The sequence below is a fragment of the Echinops telfairi genome, unplaced genomic scaffold (genome assembly GCF_000313985.2).
Source record: "Echinops telfairi isolate 266 unplaced genomic scaffold, ASM31398v2 ScPeMD7_1;HRSCAF=3_0, whole genome shotgun sequence".
In the NCBI taxonomy this organism is placed as follows: domain Eukaryota; kingdom Metazoa; phylum Chordata; class Mammalia; order Afrosoricida; family Tenrecidae; genus Echinops; species Echinops telfairi.
The window spans coordinates 38,960,480-38,976,926 of NW_022103896.1; the positions used below are offsets into that span (position 1 = coordinate 38,960,480).

The window sequence follows — 16,447 nt, forward strand, 5'->3', positions numbered from 1 at the left end:
GGTGGTAAATGGAGTCTTAACTATTGGCTGTGCTTTTCCTCAGGAGTGAAATACGTTTAGTTTAACTACTAGTCTAAGATACTCGTATGCTCCATGATTAGAGACATGTTGGGCATTCTCTATTTATTTTAAAAGACTTCACTTAGAATCATATGCACCTTTGGGAGAATCAAGGTATAGTGAGACTTGCTATTTGATCTTTGGTCTCTAATTTTCAGATGCTGCCTCTGGGTGCACACACTTGGCACACGGTTCTCTAAGGACAGACGGTGGGCTCTTCCTCACCGTGCGGAACAACAAATACGTGGCCCATGTGCCTCTCCTCTCTTCCTTTCTATCCTCGACAGACGTTGCTAATTAATCGTAGCAGCTTTCCTGCTGAGCTAGGGTTTGGCTTCAACTTCTTTTCAACACAGTACTCTTGGCAGGCACTTCCAATTGATCAAGGGTGGCACGTAAGAGGAGGTTTATTTGCCATCTCTGTTGGAATGGATAGACTCAGGCTATCTTGGCCTGAATTTTTTTTTTCATCTTTAGCTCATATTTAATTTAGCTTTTTCCCCAGTAATAATTGGACACCGTGCTTAAAAGGAACACTAACTCCATTATTTCCACAGAATAAGGCACATTTTTTCCCCTTATACTTATTTTTAAGTTTTTTTTTCTTATGGAAATGTTAGGAATGTCATAAAAATACATCCTAATAATAGAGGCCCAAAAATAAGAACTAGAGGAATCCATCTAAGGGATTAAGTTAGGATTACTTACATGTGAATGTAATCAAATATAAGGAAGGGGGTAAAATCAAACTAGTTTACTTACTATTTTCTGAGGTGAAAATTTCATTTTTGTTCACTTGACTATTTATAGTTAATAATATGTATATTTCACTCTATGTTATCCCCTTTTCTGCAGCTCGGTGTTTGAGGATTTAAAGAGCTTCAAGCCGTTACGTTATTGAAACCACAGCAGTGGATGTTGTTAGTGCCACTGAGTCGGTTCTGATCGACAGCCACCCTCGTGCAGGGAGAAACTGTGGCTGTTTCTGAGCCGTTGATGCAGCCGCTGTGTCGATCCGTCCAATTGAGGGTCTTCCTCTTTTTAACTGTCATTCCACATTACCAAGCATGATCCCTTTTCCAGGACCTGGTCTCTCCTAATAACATGTCCAAAGTATGCGAGACAAAGTCTCATCATCCTTTCTGTTCAGGAACACTTTGGCTGTGTTTTACTTCCTCCAAGACAGATCCATTTCTTCTTCTGGAAGTCCATGGTACTTTCAATAGTCAATGATTGCCAAAACCATGATTAAAGTGCACCAAATTTTCTCTAGCCTGCGTTATTCATGGTCCAGGTTACACATGAACATGAAGTGATTGGAAACACCATGGCTTGGGTCAGGCACACCTTAGCCCTCAGAGTGACGTCTGTGCACTTTATCCTTGTGTTGTTCCATGACTCCTGCTTCCAACAGTGTTGAGTGTGAATCCAAGTAGATGGAATTCTTGGCAGCTTCCATCATGATGCTGCCTATTGATCCAGATGTGAGGATTTTTGGTTTCTTTACATTGAGTTGCAATCTATCCCGAAGGCTGCCATCTTTGATCTTCTTCAGCAAGTGCCTCAAGTGGCCCTTACTTTCAGCAGGCAGGGTTGCGTTATCTGTGTATGGAAGGTTGTTAATAAGCCTTCCTCCAACTCCCACGCCATGTTCTCCATACAATCCAGGTTCTCTGATTTCTGGTTATCATACAGATTGTATAAATTAGGTGAAAGGCTACAACCTTGGCTCACACTTTGCCAAATTTTATTTCTTTAAAAAAATAATTTTAGGAGAACATTTTATTAAGCCTAAAAAGACAACACAAAGACACAGACACATCATCTAGTTGAGGGAGGCCATTAGCACAAGGTCAGGATGGTGCCCCGCTTTTCTGATTTCAAACCATTCAGCGTCCCCTTGTTTTGTTTGAATGCGTGCCTCCTGCTCCATATACAGTAAGGTGACCAGATTTTAACATTGGTAAAGCGGGACACCATTGACCAGGGGTGGGGTGGGGGGTGTTCTTGATTAAAAATTTGGTCTATATGGACCAAATAGACCATTCCCTAGCTTGTCGTACATTCGTTCCAAAAATCGGGACTTTTAAAAAAATGCCGCGGGACATTTTAAATCAGGACTGTCCCACCAAAAGCGGGATGTCTGGTCACCTTAATATACAGATTCTGAATAAGTACAATGGTGTGTTCTGGAATTCCTGCTCTTCAAACATCATACATAGTTTACTATGATTCACTATTGCTATTGGCCTTTGCATAGCCAATAAAACACTGGTATCTTTTTGCTCCCTGTCAGTGTCCCTCTGACATCAGTGACAGTGGTCCTCGTGCCACCCCCACCTCAGCTTCAGTTGTGCTGGAATCACATCAATCATCTCGCATTGCTGGCAGCCCCTATCAATGTACCACAGCAGCCATTTAAAAATTACCTTCAGCAGAACACCTACTTGCAAGGGATATTAATGAGATGGTTTGCTAATTCCCACATTCTGTTTGGCCGCATTCTAGAATGGGCACAATGGCACACTATGGATCTTCTCCAGTTGGTTGGCCAGGACCTGGTCTTCCATATTTCTTGGCATAGTCCAGAGAGTGCTTCGAGTGCTGCAGCAGATTTTGGAAACATTTCAGTTGATGATCCATCAATTCCCGGAGTCTTGTTTTTCACTCAGACTTTCAATACAGCTTGGATTTCTTCCTTTAACACCATCAGTTCTCGATCGTGTGCTGCCTCTTGAATTGGTGGAGCGCGGACCAATTCTTTTTGATGCACTGATTCTGAGTCGTGACCACCTCAGCTCTGATGGCACACAACTCTTCTCAGTCCTGCCCCATTCCCCTGATTGCTCGAAGAGCAGACCTGTGTGGTCTGGAGGGTGTTTCTTTGGAAGTAGATTGTCAGGCCTTTCTTTCTAGTCGGTTAGTCTGGAAGCTCTACCGGAAAGTTCAGCATCATAGCAGTGTGCAACCTTCTACTGACTGAACAGTGGTGGAACTACGGAGTGGTGCATTGGCTGGGAACAGAACTGGGTCTTTCATAGGGAAGGGAAAAATCCTACCACCAAATAACCACTGTCTGCTAAAAGTAGCTTAACCATCAGAAAACTGTCCCAAGGAATAATATCTCCTTTACTCATTGCATTGCTTAACTTTACTGTCACTGTAATGATCGGTCCAGGTTTGCGATGGGAAGCATACTGGGACTCCTATGTTAAACCAATGTCCTCTTTTCTACCTAGGCCTCCTATACTCAAACAAAAGATTGGTTTACATTGGCAAAGGAGAGTCAGCAAACATCAACAACCTTTTCATTACACAGCAGAGAGGAGCCACCACTTATCTCTTCCGTTTCTGGTAAGCAGAGGAGGACAGGCTGGGTTGCAGGAGTGCCCTGCAGTAAGGCTGTGGTTCTCATAGCATTACTTAAGGGTTGGGAGAAAATGATCCCTCTATTTTACATTCTGCTGTTTTGAGCAGCAAATTGATAGAATAAAAAGACCAGGGATTTAGATCTCAACTGTGCTCAGAGCTTTAATTTTTTTTTAACCTGTAAAATTAGAATACTACATTATGAATATATAGGTAATGGCCGAATGCCTGGCACTTAATAAGACTCTCAAACCAAACTCACTGCCCAATAAGGTGATTCTGACTCAGCGACCCTACAGGACAGAGTGGAGCAGTCTCTGTGTATTTCAAATGCTGTAATCCTTTATGGGAGCAGAAAGCCTCGTCTTTCTCTTGCAGAGCAGCTGGTGGGTTTGAACCGCGGATCTTGCTTTAAGTAGTCAGTGAATGCTTGTCTTGCCTTTAGTTCCTGCCACATTTACAAGTTTTATTTTTGACCCTTTGGGATAAAGTGGGGGCCCTATTTCTTACCATATGATAATTTGGTAAGATAATTTCTAGAGAAAGAAAACTCAAGATGTGATTCAGAAGAGGAACGTGGTGGTTTGCTAACAGTTCTGAGTTAATCCTTGGACAGAGTGTGAACCATCGATAACCCCTGACTAACGGCCATCTGGTCAGTTCCGGTTCAGAGTCACCCTCTAGCACAGAGTGGAATTGCCCCATGTAGTGTCTGAGCCTGTCATCTTTACAGGAGTAGAAAGTCCCGTCATTCTCTGGAGGAGCGGCTGCTGGTGTTCCCCGTGGTCAGTGCCCAACACGTAGCCCAGTGCACCGCAGTCTCCTGTTGAGAACCTCTAGGGGAAACTAATTTGGGCTCTCTGGCATTGCAATCTCGACATGGCAAAGAGCTGGCGTGCTAGGTTCCGGCTCTTCCCCCAGTCACCACGCAGAACATTTGAGCGCAGTCGAGCCCATCTGGGGAAAGAGAGATGGCAGGGGGACAGTCTGTAGCCAGGCCAGCTCTACACTCAGCCGTATCCAACCGTCAGCTCTGCCGGCCGGAGTGTGTGTGTGTGTGTGTGTGTGTGTGACCAGGATGTTTCCTAGTTCACCAAAGTCCGTCCTCTCAATATTGGGGAAGTTGGACACACTTATTTTCAGTACCGTCAGCCCACTGCTACTTGAAAGCATCCGGTCACTGAGAACATGAGCGCTGAGGGTGAGATACAAAAACAACGGAGGCGTTTGCGTTCCACCGCCCACGATTTAGCACTAAGAGGAGACAGGCTTTGTCCCCACTTTGTCCCAGAGGTGCGTCTGCCATGTGACATGAAGCACTGATGCCAAGTATTTCCCTGATTTCTGCAAGAGAATCCTTGCTAAAATGCCTTTAAAAAGCCTACATATCCATTTGTATTTGTGCCTCTTTGAAAATGACGTTCCAGGTTGCATGTATAATAGAAACGGACCTTTCTGATAAAATCGGAAATTAAAATTTTTTTGCTCAGACTGGCTGTAATTCTGTGGTATTAATCTATGGTAGGCAATTTTCTTTGATCATATAACACGAAACATTGAAATCCCATGTAATTGCTTAATGCATAAGTTGAATTCTTTAGTAGACTTGGCATAGAATGTATCAACATTTTATATCATCCTGAAATATTACATTGTAAAAGTGAACTATCATATTGATAATATAAGGAGCCCTGGGAGTGAAATGGTGAAGTACACAGCTGCTAAAGGGAAGGTTGGTGGTTCAAAACCACCTGAGGAAGCTCCCGGGGAGAAAGACGTGGCACCTGCTCACGTAGCGATCAGAGCCTAGAAACCCTATGGGGCAATATTCTCGTCTATCACACGGGACCCAACAACACCCACCCACAGCCTCAGCGCCTTTTGGACAGGGCTTCAAACTGTTTGAACTGCTTCAGTCATGACTGACACGACACAATAAAAATGGATCCATATTTGCAAAATGTGAGGGTACTGGAATGCTAATCAGAATGGGGAAAATGATGGTCAAAGCTTTGGGACGGAAGACTCCAGAGAGGCTGAGGGAGCCCGTTCAGGAGTCTAAGTGAGACGCTGGACTACTGCCTCGCAGAGCCTTGAGGAACCCTGGCGGTGTAGTGGCTCTGAGTTAGGCCAGCAGTGTGAAATCACCAGCCAACTCCAGGGGAGAAAGACCGGATGGCAGTGAGCTGTTTGTCGAGGACGGCAGCCAGCTCTGAGGGGACGCTGTTGTTTCTGCTCTTGTCATTCCAGAGGTCTGGTCGCCATGCAGTATGTCTGCTGCCCCTGCTTTCTGAGAGAGAGATTCCGTTTCAAGCAGGGCGATGACCTGTTATTTTTCCTGTTCTGGTTAGGATTCTGGCACACTTGTATTTTACAAATTCTGGTCGGTTCTGGTTTTGCTTTCTCAGTCATAACTGAACCGGGAAGAACCTGTTTGAAGCTTGGTTGTTTTTTGTTTGTTTGTTTTTAACATCCACTGTATCAGGGGACTCAAATTTTGGCTCATGGACCATAACTACCCATGTTCAGGGAAGACAAAAATGAATCCCTGTGGCCAAGTTTTCCCTTACTGGTTCCAAATATGGAGCCAGAATCTTTGTTAAGACTGGTCTCTGAAGTCAGTACCCGTTAGATTTGGCGGTGGGGGAGGGGGGTAAGCAAACAAAACCCCTATAGTATTTAATAAAAGAAGTTCTGTACTCATATAGAAACTAATGACCCTTTCTTGATTCAATACAGAGAGTTTTATCTTTAATGATGGAGTTCACCCCAGGACGAAAAAGGACCCATCTCATCCCACGGCATTGATTTCTGAGTTTGAAGAAGGCTCCGTGGCTGTCCGTGACACTCCTTCCCAAGCTCTTCTGCGAGTGTACCTTGAAAAGCAAGAGGATGCTAATGAAAGCCTGACAGTGCATTTTCCATCATATGAAGAATTTTTAAAATCGTACATCACCTTTATTTTGAACTCAGCAATTCGTGGAGTTCTTGGAGCTCCCTTTACAGGAAGTGCAGGTGTAACAAATTTCACCAATGTAGAACAAGTGGTGTTTGACAGCATACTTGAGCCCATCCCAAAGACGAATCCTTTGATAAGTCAAGCAGATCAAGCCACCAAGGAAAAGTCAGAAGAGCCCTTGGAAGTAGCAAGTTTAAGTTCAAAGAGTGAAAGCATTGGACCCGACACCAGGGCAGACTGGTGTATGTCCCATAAAACTTACGACATTGGCAATAGAAAAGAGTTTGAAAGATTTAAGAAATTTATAAAAGGGACCTTAGGGGAGAGGTTTTGGTGGCTGTGGATGGATATTGAGAGGTTAAAGGTTCTTAAGGATGCTGAAAGACATCAAAGGTACTTTCACTTTTCAGTAAGTCAAAAAACAAATCCCATAATATTATTCTGGGTTATTTTAGCACAGGAAGAAGGTCTGAAATAAATTAGTCTAAAAACCAATGTAATGTATAGTTTCCGAGGAGTGAATAATAAAATGGGTTTTATTTGACAGTATTCATTTCACTAGTTTTCTGATTCAGTAGATTTCAGATACTAATAGTAGCACCTGTTCCTCGGCCCCAATTTCTAAAACCACCCTCAAGTTCATTGTTCTATTTTAATGTTATAGCATTCCAGAAAAAAATACCAGTGCAGTTTTTTTAATGGCCTTCAGAACATAGAATTTACTGTTGAACAGCATTAGAAGAGCACGAATCACCAAGTGGTTGACTATGAAGTTTCCACTTGCCCGTCCGTGTGTTGTACTGTGGAGCCTTGTGTGTTGCTGGAAGCTGTGTCACTGGTATTTCCAAGACCAGCAGGGTCAACCAAAGTGAACAAGAGCATCCAGGCTAAGAACAGACTCTGAAGAAAGAATCAACTGTCCACTTTGGAGGAATTAAACCCTGAAACCCTTATGCAGAGAATCAAAACATTGTCAGACCCTGAAGACCCATTGAACACAAGCAGAACCTTCTTAGATATGCTGCCAGGTGATGAGCTCCTCAAGATCAGAGGCATTCAAAAAACGACTGAGGAAGAGTGCCTTCTCACAGTGAAGTTGCCCATCCTAACATGAATGAAGTAAAGCCTGTAAGAACAAAGCCTTCTGAACCTTCATTTGCCGATGGGACACCATTCAAGGTGAGAAGAAAAAGATGCAAGACTAGTAATTTGAACTTGGAATGTACAAAGTACAAATCCAGAGAAAATGGAAGTTGTCAGAGATGAACTGGAACGAATAAAGATCCCTGTCCCAGGTGCCAGTAAGCTGCAGTGGACTGCTTTTGGCCATTCTCAATCAGAAGGGGAATGACACAGAATGGGAATGACACAGCCCAAAGCACTGCATGGCACTCACTGTCAAATAGGACATTTTGCCATCTGTCTTGAAGTAGAATGCTGTCTCTGATAGGATTCTATATATCCCTCATCAAGGAAATCAGATCAATTCAACTATTTATCAAATTTACTTCCCAAACACCAAAACTAGGAGGAAGAAATTGAAAAATTCTCCCAATGTCTTCAGTCTGAAATTGATCAAACATGCCGTCAAGATGCATGGATAATTACTGGTGATTAGAATGCAAATGAAGGAACAATGGTTGGAAAATATGGTCTTGGTGATAGAAATGAAGCTGGATGTCATATGATAAAATTTTGTAAGAGCAATTGCTTGTTCATAGAAAATACCTTTTTTTCACCAACACAAAAGGCGATTATACACATAGATTTCTCTAGTTAGAATACACACAATCAAACTGACCATCTGTAGGATGAGAAGATGGAGAAGCTCAATATCAGCAGCTAAAACTAGGCCAGGGGTTGACTGTGGAACAGGCCATCAATTGTTCATAAGAAACTTCAGGTTGAGCTGAAGGAAATGAATACAAGTCCACAGGAGCCAAACTATGATCCTGAGTCTACCCCACCTGAATTTCGAGAACATCTCAAGAACAGATCTGATCATTGAACACTAATGGCTGAAGCTCTGATGAGTTATGGGAGGACATCAAGAGCATCATTCACGAAGAAAGCCTTAAAGGAAGCATAAAAGGCATTAAAAGGAAAGGAAAGAATAAAGTGGCTGTCAGAAGAGATTCTGAAACGTGCTCTTATTTGTCGAGTACCTCAAGCACGTGGGAGAAATGATGACATCAAAGAGCTGAGCAGAACGTTTCAAAGGGCAGCTTGAGAAGACAAAGTCAAATATTTGAACGAAATGTGAAAAGACCTGGAGTTTGAAAGCCAACAAGGAAGAACATGCTTAGTATATCTTAAATGGACAGAACTCAAGGAAAAAATGGAAACTTTGCATTGCAATATTGAAAGATTCTCTGGGCAAAAACATTGAATGATGCAGAAAGCATCCAAAGAAGATGGAAAGAATATGCAGAGGCTCTCTGCCAAAATGAACGAGTCACCATTTCACCATTTTATGAGGCAGCATAAGCAAGAACCAGTGGTGCTGAAGAAAGAAGTTCAAACCGCACTGAAAGCATTAGCTAAGACCAGGGCTCCAGGAATTGATAGAATACCAATGGAAACGTTTCAACAAGCGGGTGAAGCACTGGAAGTACTCATCTATACCAAGAAATTGGGACGACAGCCACTTGACCAACTGACTGGAACAGATCCACATTTGTGCCCATTCCAGAAAAAGGTGAGCCATCAAAATGTACAAATTATAGAACAATATCATGACTACCACACGCACATAAAATTTTGCTGAAGATCATGCAACGCCGGTTACAGCAGTCCATTGACAGGGAGCTGCCAGAGGTACAGGCGGTTTCAGAAGAGGACATGGAAGAAGGAATGCCTTTGCTGATGTCAGATGGAACTTGGCTCAGAGGGGAGAATGCTAGAAAGACATTTACTTGTATTTCATTGACTATGCCAAGGCATTTGTTCATGTGAATCATAACAAACTATGGATATTCTTGAGAAGAATGGGAATTATAGAATACTACTTTGTGCTTACGCAGACCTGTATGTGGATCCATATGCTGCTGTGTGAACAGAACAAGGGAATACTCCTAGTTTAAAATAAAGAAAGGTAGGTCAGGGCTCTATTCTCTCACCATCATTATTCAAAGTGTATGCAGAGCAAATAATCAGAAGCTGAATTATATGAAGAAGAATGTGGCTTCAGGATTGGAGGAAGGGTTTTTGACAATCTGCACTATGCAAATGGCACAACTTTGCTTGCTGAAAGTGAGGAGGTCTTAAAGCACTTGCAGATGAAGTTCCATGATTGCAGCCTTCAGTGTAGATTATAACTCAATGTAAAGAAGACCCCAATCCTCACTGGACCGATAATGTCATGATAAATGAAGAAAAGGTTGAAGTGGTCAAGGATTTTGTCTTGCTTGGATCCACAATCAACGCTCATGGAAGCAGCAGTCAAAAGAGGAAAAGTTGAGTTGCTTTAGGTAAATCTGTTGCACAAGACCTCTTTAGAGTGTTGAACAGCAAGGATATTACTAAGGTTCACCTTATTCAAGTCACCGTATTTTCAGTCACTTCATCTACATGTGAAAGTTGGACATTGAATAAGGAAGGCTAAAGAAGAATAATTTGAATTTTGACACTGGCAAAGATCATTGAAACTACCATGGACTACCAAAAGAACAAACAAATCTGTCTTAGAGGAAACGATGTCTCACATACTTTAGACATATTGTCAGGAGAGACCAGTCCCTGGAGAAGGACATCATGCTTGGTTAAGTAGAGGCCTGTGCAAAAGAGGAAGGCCCTTTCACCAGATAGGTTGACACAGTGGCTGCAACAATGGACTGAATCATAGGAACGCTGGTGAGGACGGCACTGGATCAGTGGTGTTTTGCTCTGTTTTCATAGGGTGGCCGTGAGTTGGAACTCACTTAATGGCCCTTAACAACAACAATAACCTGAAGCAGAAGCTGACTCATCAGGGGTTGGAAGACCACTACCATTTTTCAAGACATGTTTGAGACAGTAAAAACAAACAACCTCTATAAGTTCTTCAAAATAAATATACTGAATTGGTTCCTGCTTTTGATGTGACAAATTACCACAAACGCAATGCTTCAAGCAACACAGTTTTGTTCTCTCATAGATCTGGAAGTCAGAAGTCTAAAATGGGTATGCAGAGGGTCTTCTTTCAGGAGATTGTAGGAGATTATCTATTTCTTTGCCCCTTTGGGGCTTCTGGAGGCCACCTGCTTTCCTTGGCTTGTGGACCCTTCATTCAAAGCTAGCAGTGCAAGGTTTTCCCTCTTCTCTGACTCCTGATTCTGTTCTAGTCTCATTCTGACTGACCTACCTGCCTCCCTCTTAGGACCCTGATGATTACATTAGATGGCCCCAAATAATCCAGGATAATCTCCCCGTCTCAAAATCCTTACCTGAATCTCATCTGCTGAGTCCTTTTTGCCATGTAAGGTAATGTATTCACAGGTTCTGGGGATTAGGACGTGGACATTTTTGTGAGGGTGTAATTCAGACCACAAACAACCTTCCCATTCCAGGAACTATGAGAAATACTTTTGCCACTGTTGGTTTTGAGAGAGTTCATGACTTGTGTGAAGTATTATATAAACAATAACATTTGGTTAGTTATCATGATATGTAGATAGATGCATATGTTTTATTTCAGGCATCTTGAGACAATGAAAAAATGCTATCTAGTGAGCAGTGGAGATTTTTACCTTTCTCTAGAAATCTTATCAAAACTGAAACTGCTAGATGGAATGCAATGGAATGAAGAACATTTGAAAAACATCCAGCCTGAGGTTTTAAAACCCTTACTTCTATATTGGTAAGACAAAATAACATGAACCACAGTGATTTGCCTTCACTTTTCTTAGTCAAATTAAGAGTTGTGCCTTTTCCTCTTATGATTGTATAATTTTCAAAGGTTTAAAAAAACAAGATTTTTGTGTCTTCGACCTTCTCCAAAATACTGATACTTTAGCTATTTTGAAGGGTAACCTGAAGTTCATAAGAAGGTAAGAGGGTAATTGAGTGCCTTCATACTTTGTGAGTGCATCCTTCTACACCAGACCTTATGGCTGTAGCCACTCAAATGGATTGTGTGTGTACATCTAACAGTTATATATTTATCCTCGCAATAAACATCTTTGAACATTTACTATAGGTGCATGCTGTGCTAAAGATACACAAGTGAAAACAGAGTGGGGTCACAATCAAGAAGGAGTAGAAAAGTAAAAACGTGGGGAAGGTACAGAAAACAGAGAAGAGGTACTATTTTGCCTGGTACTTGAGGGACTCAAAGGCATCCTTGTGGTGTTGTGGGTTACACGGTGGGCTGCTATCCAGCAGTTCTAACCCACCAGCTGCTCCATGGGAGAAAGAGGAGGCTATCTAATCTGTAAAGAGCTACAATCTCGGCAACCCACAGGGGCAGTTGTCTCTGCCCTACAGGGTCACTTTGAGTCAGAATTGGACTCAATGGCAGTGAGTTTTGAAAGACGCAACAGGGAACCCAGACTAGACTTAGTACAGGAAATATGTATCATTTGAGATCAGTGAGTTGTCCCTTGTGGCTGTGACTGATCCGATCGTGTCAGTCCTCGACTTTAAAATCTTTCAGTCGTTCTCCCAAAGCTTTCAGGATGAAGTTCAGATTACTGAATTAGTAAATAAGGGCATTAAGAACTGTTCCTCACCCACTTCTATAGCCTGCAGTTCTGTTCAGGTATTCCAGATTGTGTATATGCTGTGTACATCTCCATATACACAGAGAGAATTTCTCCTCTTTCTGTCTTTGAAAATGTTTATGCTTAAATATTGGTAATGTACAGAAAGGACCAACTGCTCAAGAAATAAAACATTGCCAAAATACAGTTGAAGCTTCACTAAAACAAAACTTTTAATTTTGAGATAATTGTAGGCTCACATGCAGTTGTTGGAAATACCATAGACTGATCCTGTATTCTTTTCACCCATTTCCCCCAAGGGTGACATCTGACCTAACTATGGTACAATATTACAAACTGGAAATGGACATTGACACCATTCATCAAACTTTTTCATATTTTACCATTGCGACACATAGTCATTTGTGAGTGTGTAGTCTTAGGGATTTAAAGCAAGCTTTAGTGTTTAGAACAGGTTTAAATTTGTAGAGGAATGTCATGGTAATTTCAGGGTTCCCATCTATCCCTTCCATAGCATCAATGTGGTGCATTTGTCACACTTGATGAACCAGTACTTTGTTATTAATAACAATACGTTCTGGAAGAAGCAAACAAGCCTGTGTGATCACAAGGTGTCGACGGGACAAGCTATTAGGCATCCATCAGAAGACCTCAAACAAACAAATATATCAATACAAATGATGGGGCTCAGAGTGGAGACCCAAAGCCTGTCTGTAGATAATTGGACATTCCCTCACAGAAGGGTCACAAGGAAAGAACAAGACAGCCAGGGTGCAGCACAGCACCAACAAAACACACAACATTCCTCTAGTTCTTTAATGCTACCTCCCCTCCACTGTCATGGCCCCAGTTCTACCTTACAAATCCCACTAGACCGGAGCATGTACACTGGTACAGATAGGACCTCTTACACACGGAATCCAGGACAGACCCCTCAGGAACAGCAATGGGAGTAGCAATACCATGAGGGTAGGGGGAAGGTCAGGGGAGAAGGGGGAGAAATGGTAAGGCACAATTCACCCCCACCCCCCACCCCACCCCACCCCCGTCCCCAGGGGGTCGACAACAATAATGTGGACGAAGAGAGACAGTGGGCGGTGTAAGATATGAAAATAATAATAGTTTATAATTTATCAGGGGGCCATGAGGGTGGGAAGGTGGAGGAGGGAAGGAAAAAAGGAGGGCTCAAGCTGAAAGAAAATGTTTTGAAAATGATGAAGGCAACATATGTACACCTGTGCTTGATACAATTGATGTATGGATTGTTATAAGAGCTGTAAGAGCCCCCAGTAAAATGATTAATTAAAAAAAAAACAACCCAAACAACAAAAACCCAATACATTGTTACTAATTAAAGCCATCATTTACATTAGGGTCCATTCTTTGTATTGTACGGTTCTGTGGGTTTTGACCTAGGCATAGGTCACGTGCACCCTGTTAAGAGCACCATGCGGAGTGGTTTCACTGTCTAACAGTGCCCTGGCAGAGCTTCAGATTCTGCTCGCCACTCACATGCCACCTTCCCCGATCTGTGGAAACCAGTGATCTTTTTACTATTGTGAATGAGTCATGATTTTGGTATTTAAAAACTCAATTTTTAAAAATGAAAAGATCATTTAATTGGGGGCTCTTACAACTCTTACAACTCCCATTACAATGCACACATCAGTTCTATCGGGCACATTTGAACATATGTCTGGTATCCTTTTTAAAATTTTTATTTTTTAAAATTTTTGTGTTTGTTTGTTTCTTGGTACCCTTCTTTTCTAGACAGTTACTTTCTATTGAGCCCTTGGCATCAGCTCCAACTTTTTCCCTCCCCCCCTGCCTCGTGACCCCTTGATAGAGTCTAAAGTATTATTATCTTTTACATCTCACTCACACCAACTTCTATCTCTCTTTCCCCAATGGTTTCTGTTGTTCTTCCCCCTGGAGGGGTGTGTGTGGTTATGTGTCGATCACTGCGATCGGTTCCCCTCTTCCCCTACCTTTCTGGTTTCGCTATTCCCAATCCTCTTCCTGGATTCCGTGTGTCGTGAGCTCCTACCTCTTACCTATACCTATGTATATGCTCTGGTCCCGTACAGATGAGAAGCAACACTGGGGTCATGATGTGGGGGGTGAGGAAGCCTCAAGGAACCAGAGGAATATTGTGTGTTTCAGTGATGCTTCACTGCACCCTGGTTGACTCATCCCTTCCCTGTGACCCCTCTGTGGGGGGATGTTCCACTGTCTACAGATGGGCTTTGGGTCTCTGCTCTGACCCCCCTGAAACTCAATTTTGAAGATAGAGTATTTTCTCCTGTTATTTTGCAATGAATCATGCAGTTTTTTTCATTTAACATTTAGGCCGGGTGGTCCATTATCAATTAATTTTGCAGAAGGCTGATGGTTTGTGTCTAGATGATTACTATTTCTGTGCATGTCCAGTTCTAGTACCATTTGTTGAAAAGGTTTTCTTCTTTGAATTGCCTTTTCTCATTTAATAAACAGCAGTTAACTATTTGTGTGGGTCTCGTCAGGCTGAAATACTATGTTCCATTAATCTGTTTGCTGGCTCCTTCGCCAGTACCACACTGTAGTGGTCACTGTAGCTTTGCAACAAGTTTTGAGGTCAGGGAGTGCCCATCTTCTGACTTGGCCCATTTTTTAGTATTGTGTTTCCTTTCTTGAATCTTTTGCTTTCGGAAACAAATTCTAACAGCGTTTCGTCGATATCCCCAAAATAACTTGCTGGGATTTTGTTGGAATTGCATTGAATCGCTAGAGCATGTGGATAATATTAACTCTTCCTATTCATGAATGTGGGATAACTCTGCTTATTTATATCTTTTTTGGTTTTATTCATCAGAGTTACGTGGCTTTCCTGATATGTTTTGTACATGCACTTTGTTAGATTTATTCCTAAATATTTAAATGGTATGAGCTCTGGTGGCACAAGAGGTTAAGCGCTTGACTGCCAAAGGAAAAGTCTATGGTTTCGACCCCTCAGCTGCTTCCTAGGGAAAAAGCGGGTGGTCTGCTTTTATAAAGATTTTTAGCCTCGGAAAACCTGTGGGGTAGTTCTCGACCCTATAGGTGTTGCTATCGGTCAGTATCAACTTAAAGGCTTGCGTTCGATTTTAGTATTTGTTTAAATTTTGTTTAAATTTGCGGGTGGTGCTCATGCAAATGATGTGTGCTTTAAATTTCAAATTCCAATCATTCAAATTCTAATGGAATATAGGGAAGCAATGGCCTTTTTTTTTTTCTTAAGCAATTGTCTTTTTTATATTAACTGGTACCTACAACATTACTATAACTAAATAGTACTTCTGGGGTTCTTTGTTGTGGTTGATTCTTTGGGGTTTTCTTTATAGACAATTATATCATCTGTGGACAAAGGCATTAGTTTATTTCTTCCAGCTTATTATCACTTTTATATCTTTTTCTTGTCTAACTTAGCTGGATTTCCAACCATGATACTGAACAGGAGTGGTGCAAGGGTTCCTAAGAGTAGAGGTAGAGTAGTTAGTTTTTCATCATTAGTATGTTGCTTAATTTTTGTGTGAAAGTATGTACTGTCAAAAATACAACATTTCAACTATATCTACACTTACAGTTCAATGATAGTGGCTACATTCTTCAAGCTGTGCTACTGTTCTGGCTATACAAATTATTCCATCACCATCTTAAACCCGCTGCTCCCTAAGTTTCCCATTCAACCTTCTGTGTTGTCATTGCCACTAGATCTCACATAGATAATTTTTTTAAAAAGATACTCATTATAAAGATGTGGAAGTTCCCCTTTATTCTTAGTCTGCTGAGAGTTTTCATCATGAAGGGATGTTGGATTTTGTTAAATGCTTTCCCTGCTCCTAGTGATATGATCATATAATTTTTAATCTTTAGCCCATTCTTATGGTGAACTATAATTCTTGAATTTTGAATGTTGAGCCGGTTTGCACAGCCACAGTAAATCGTCTTTGGTAGTGGCATACAATTTTTTTCTTTTAAAAGAAAATATTCAATTTACTACAATTTTCATGAAGATTTTTGCATTTGTGCTCATGAGAGATACTGGTCTATAATTTTCCTTCGTACTAATGCCTTTGTGTGGTTTTGGTATCAGGTGATGTGCCCGTATAGAGTAAGCTTGGTACCAGGTGATGTGTCCGTATAGAGTAAGTTTGGTACCAGGTGATGTGCCCATATAGAGTAAGTTTGGTACCAGGTGATGTGCCCGTACAGAGTAAGTTTGGTACCAGGTGATGTGCCCGTACAGAGTAAGTTTTTTACCAGGTGATGTGCCCGTACAGAGTAAGCTTGGTACCAGGTGATGTGCCAGTATAGAGTAAGTTTGATACCAGGTGATGTGCCC

The 16,447-nt window shown here is 41.8% G+C and overlaps 2 protein-coding genes across 2 annotated transcripts in view; both read left to right on the top strand.

The window, feature by feature from the left end:
• LOC123521363 (regulator of G-protein signaling 22-like) overlaps window positions 1-6,329 on the top strand; it is a 69,198-nt gene extending 62,869 nt beyond the window's left edge. The window contains exons 4-5 of the mRNA XM_045287238.1: window positions 3,300-3,414; window positions 6,169-6,329. Coding sequence (XP_045143173.1) covers window positions 3,300-3,414; window positions 6,169-6,237 — 184 coding nt within the window. The 3' untranslated portion in view covers window positions 6,238-6,329. The remainder of the gene's footprint in view (window positions 1-3,299; window positions 3,415-6,168) is intronic.
• Window positions 6,330-6,544: 215 nt separating this feature from the next.
• The window catches only part of LOC101644195 (regulator of G protein signaling 22), a 101,463-nt gene continuing 91,560 nt past the window's right edge, over window positions 6,545-16,447 (top strand). The window contains exons 1-2 of the mRNA XM_013006869.2: window positions 6,545-6,781; window positions 11,064-11,225. Of these exons, the coding sequence (XP_012862323.2) occupies window positions 6,633-6,781; window positions 11,064-11,225 (311 nt within the window). The 5' untranslated portion in view covers window positions 6,545-6,632. The remainder of the gene's footprint in view (window positions 6,782-11,063; window positions 11,226-16,447) is intronic.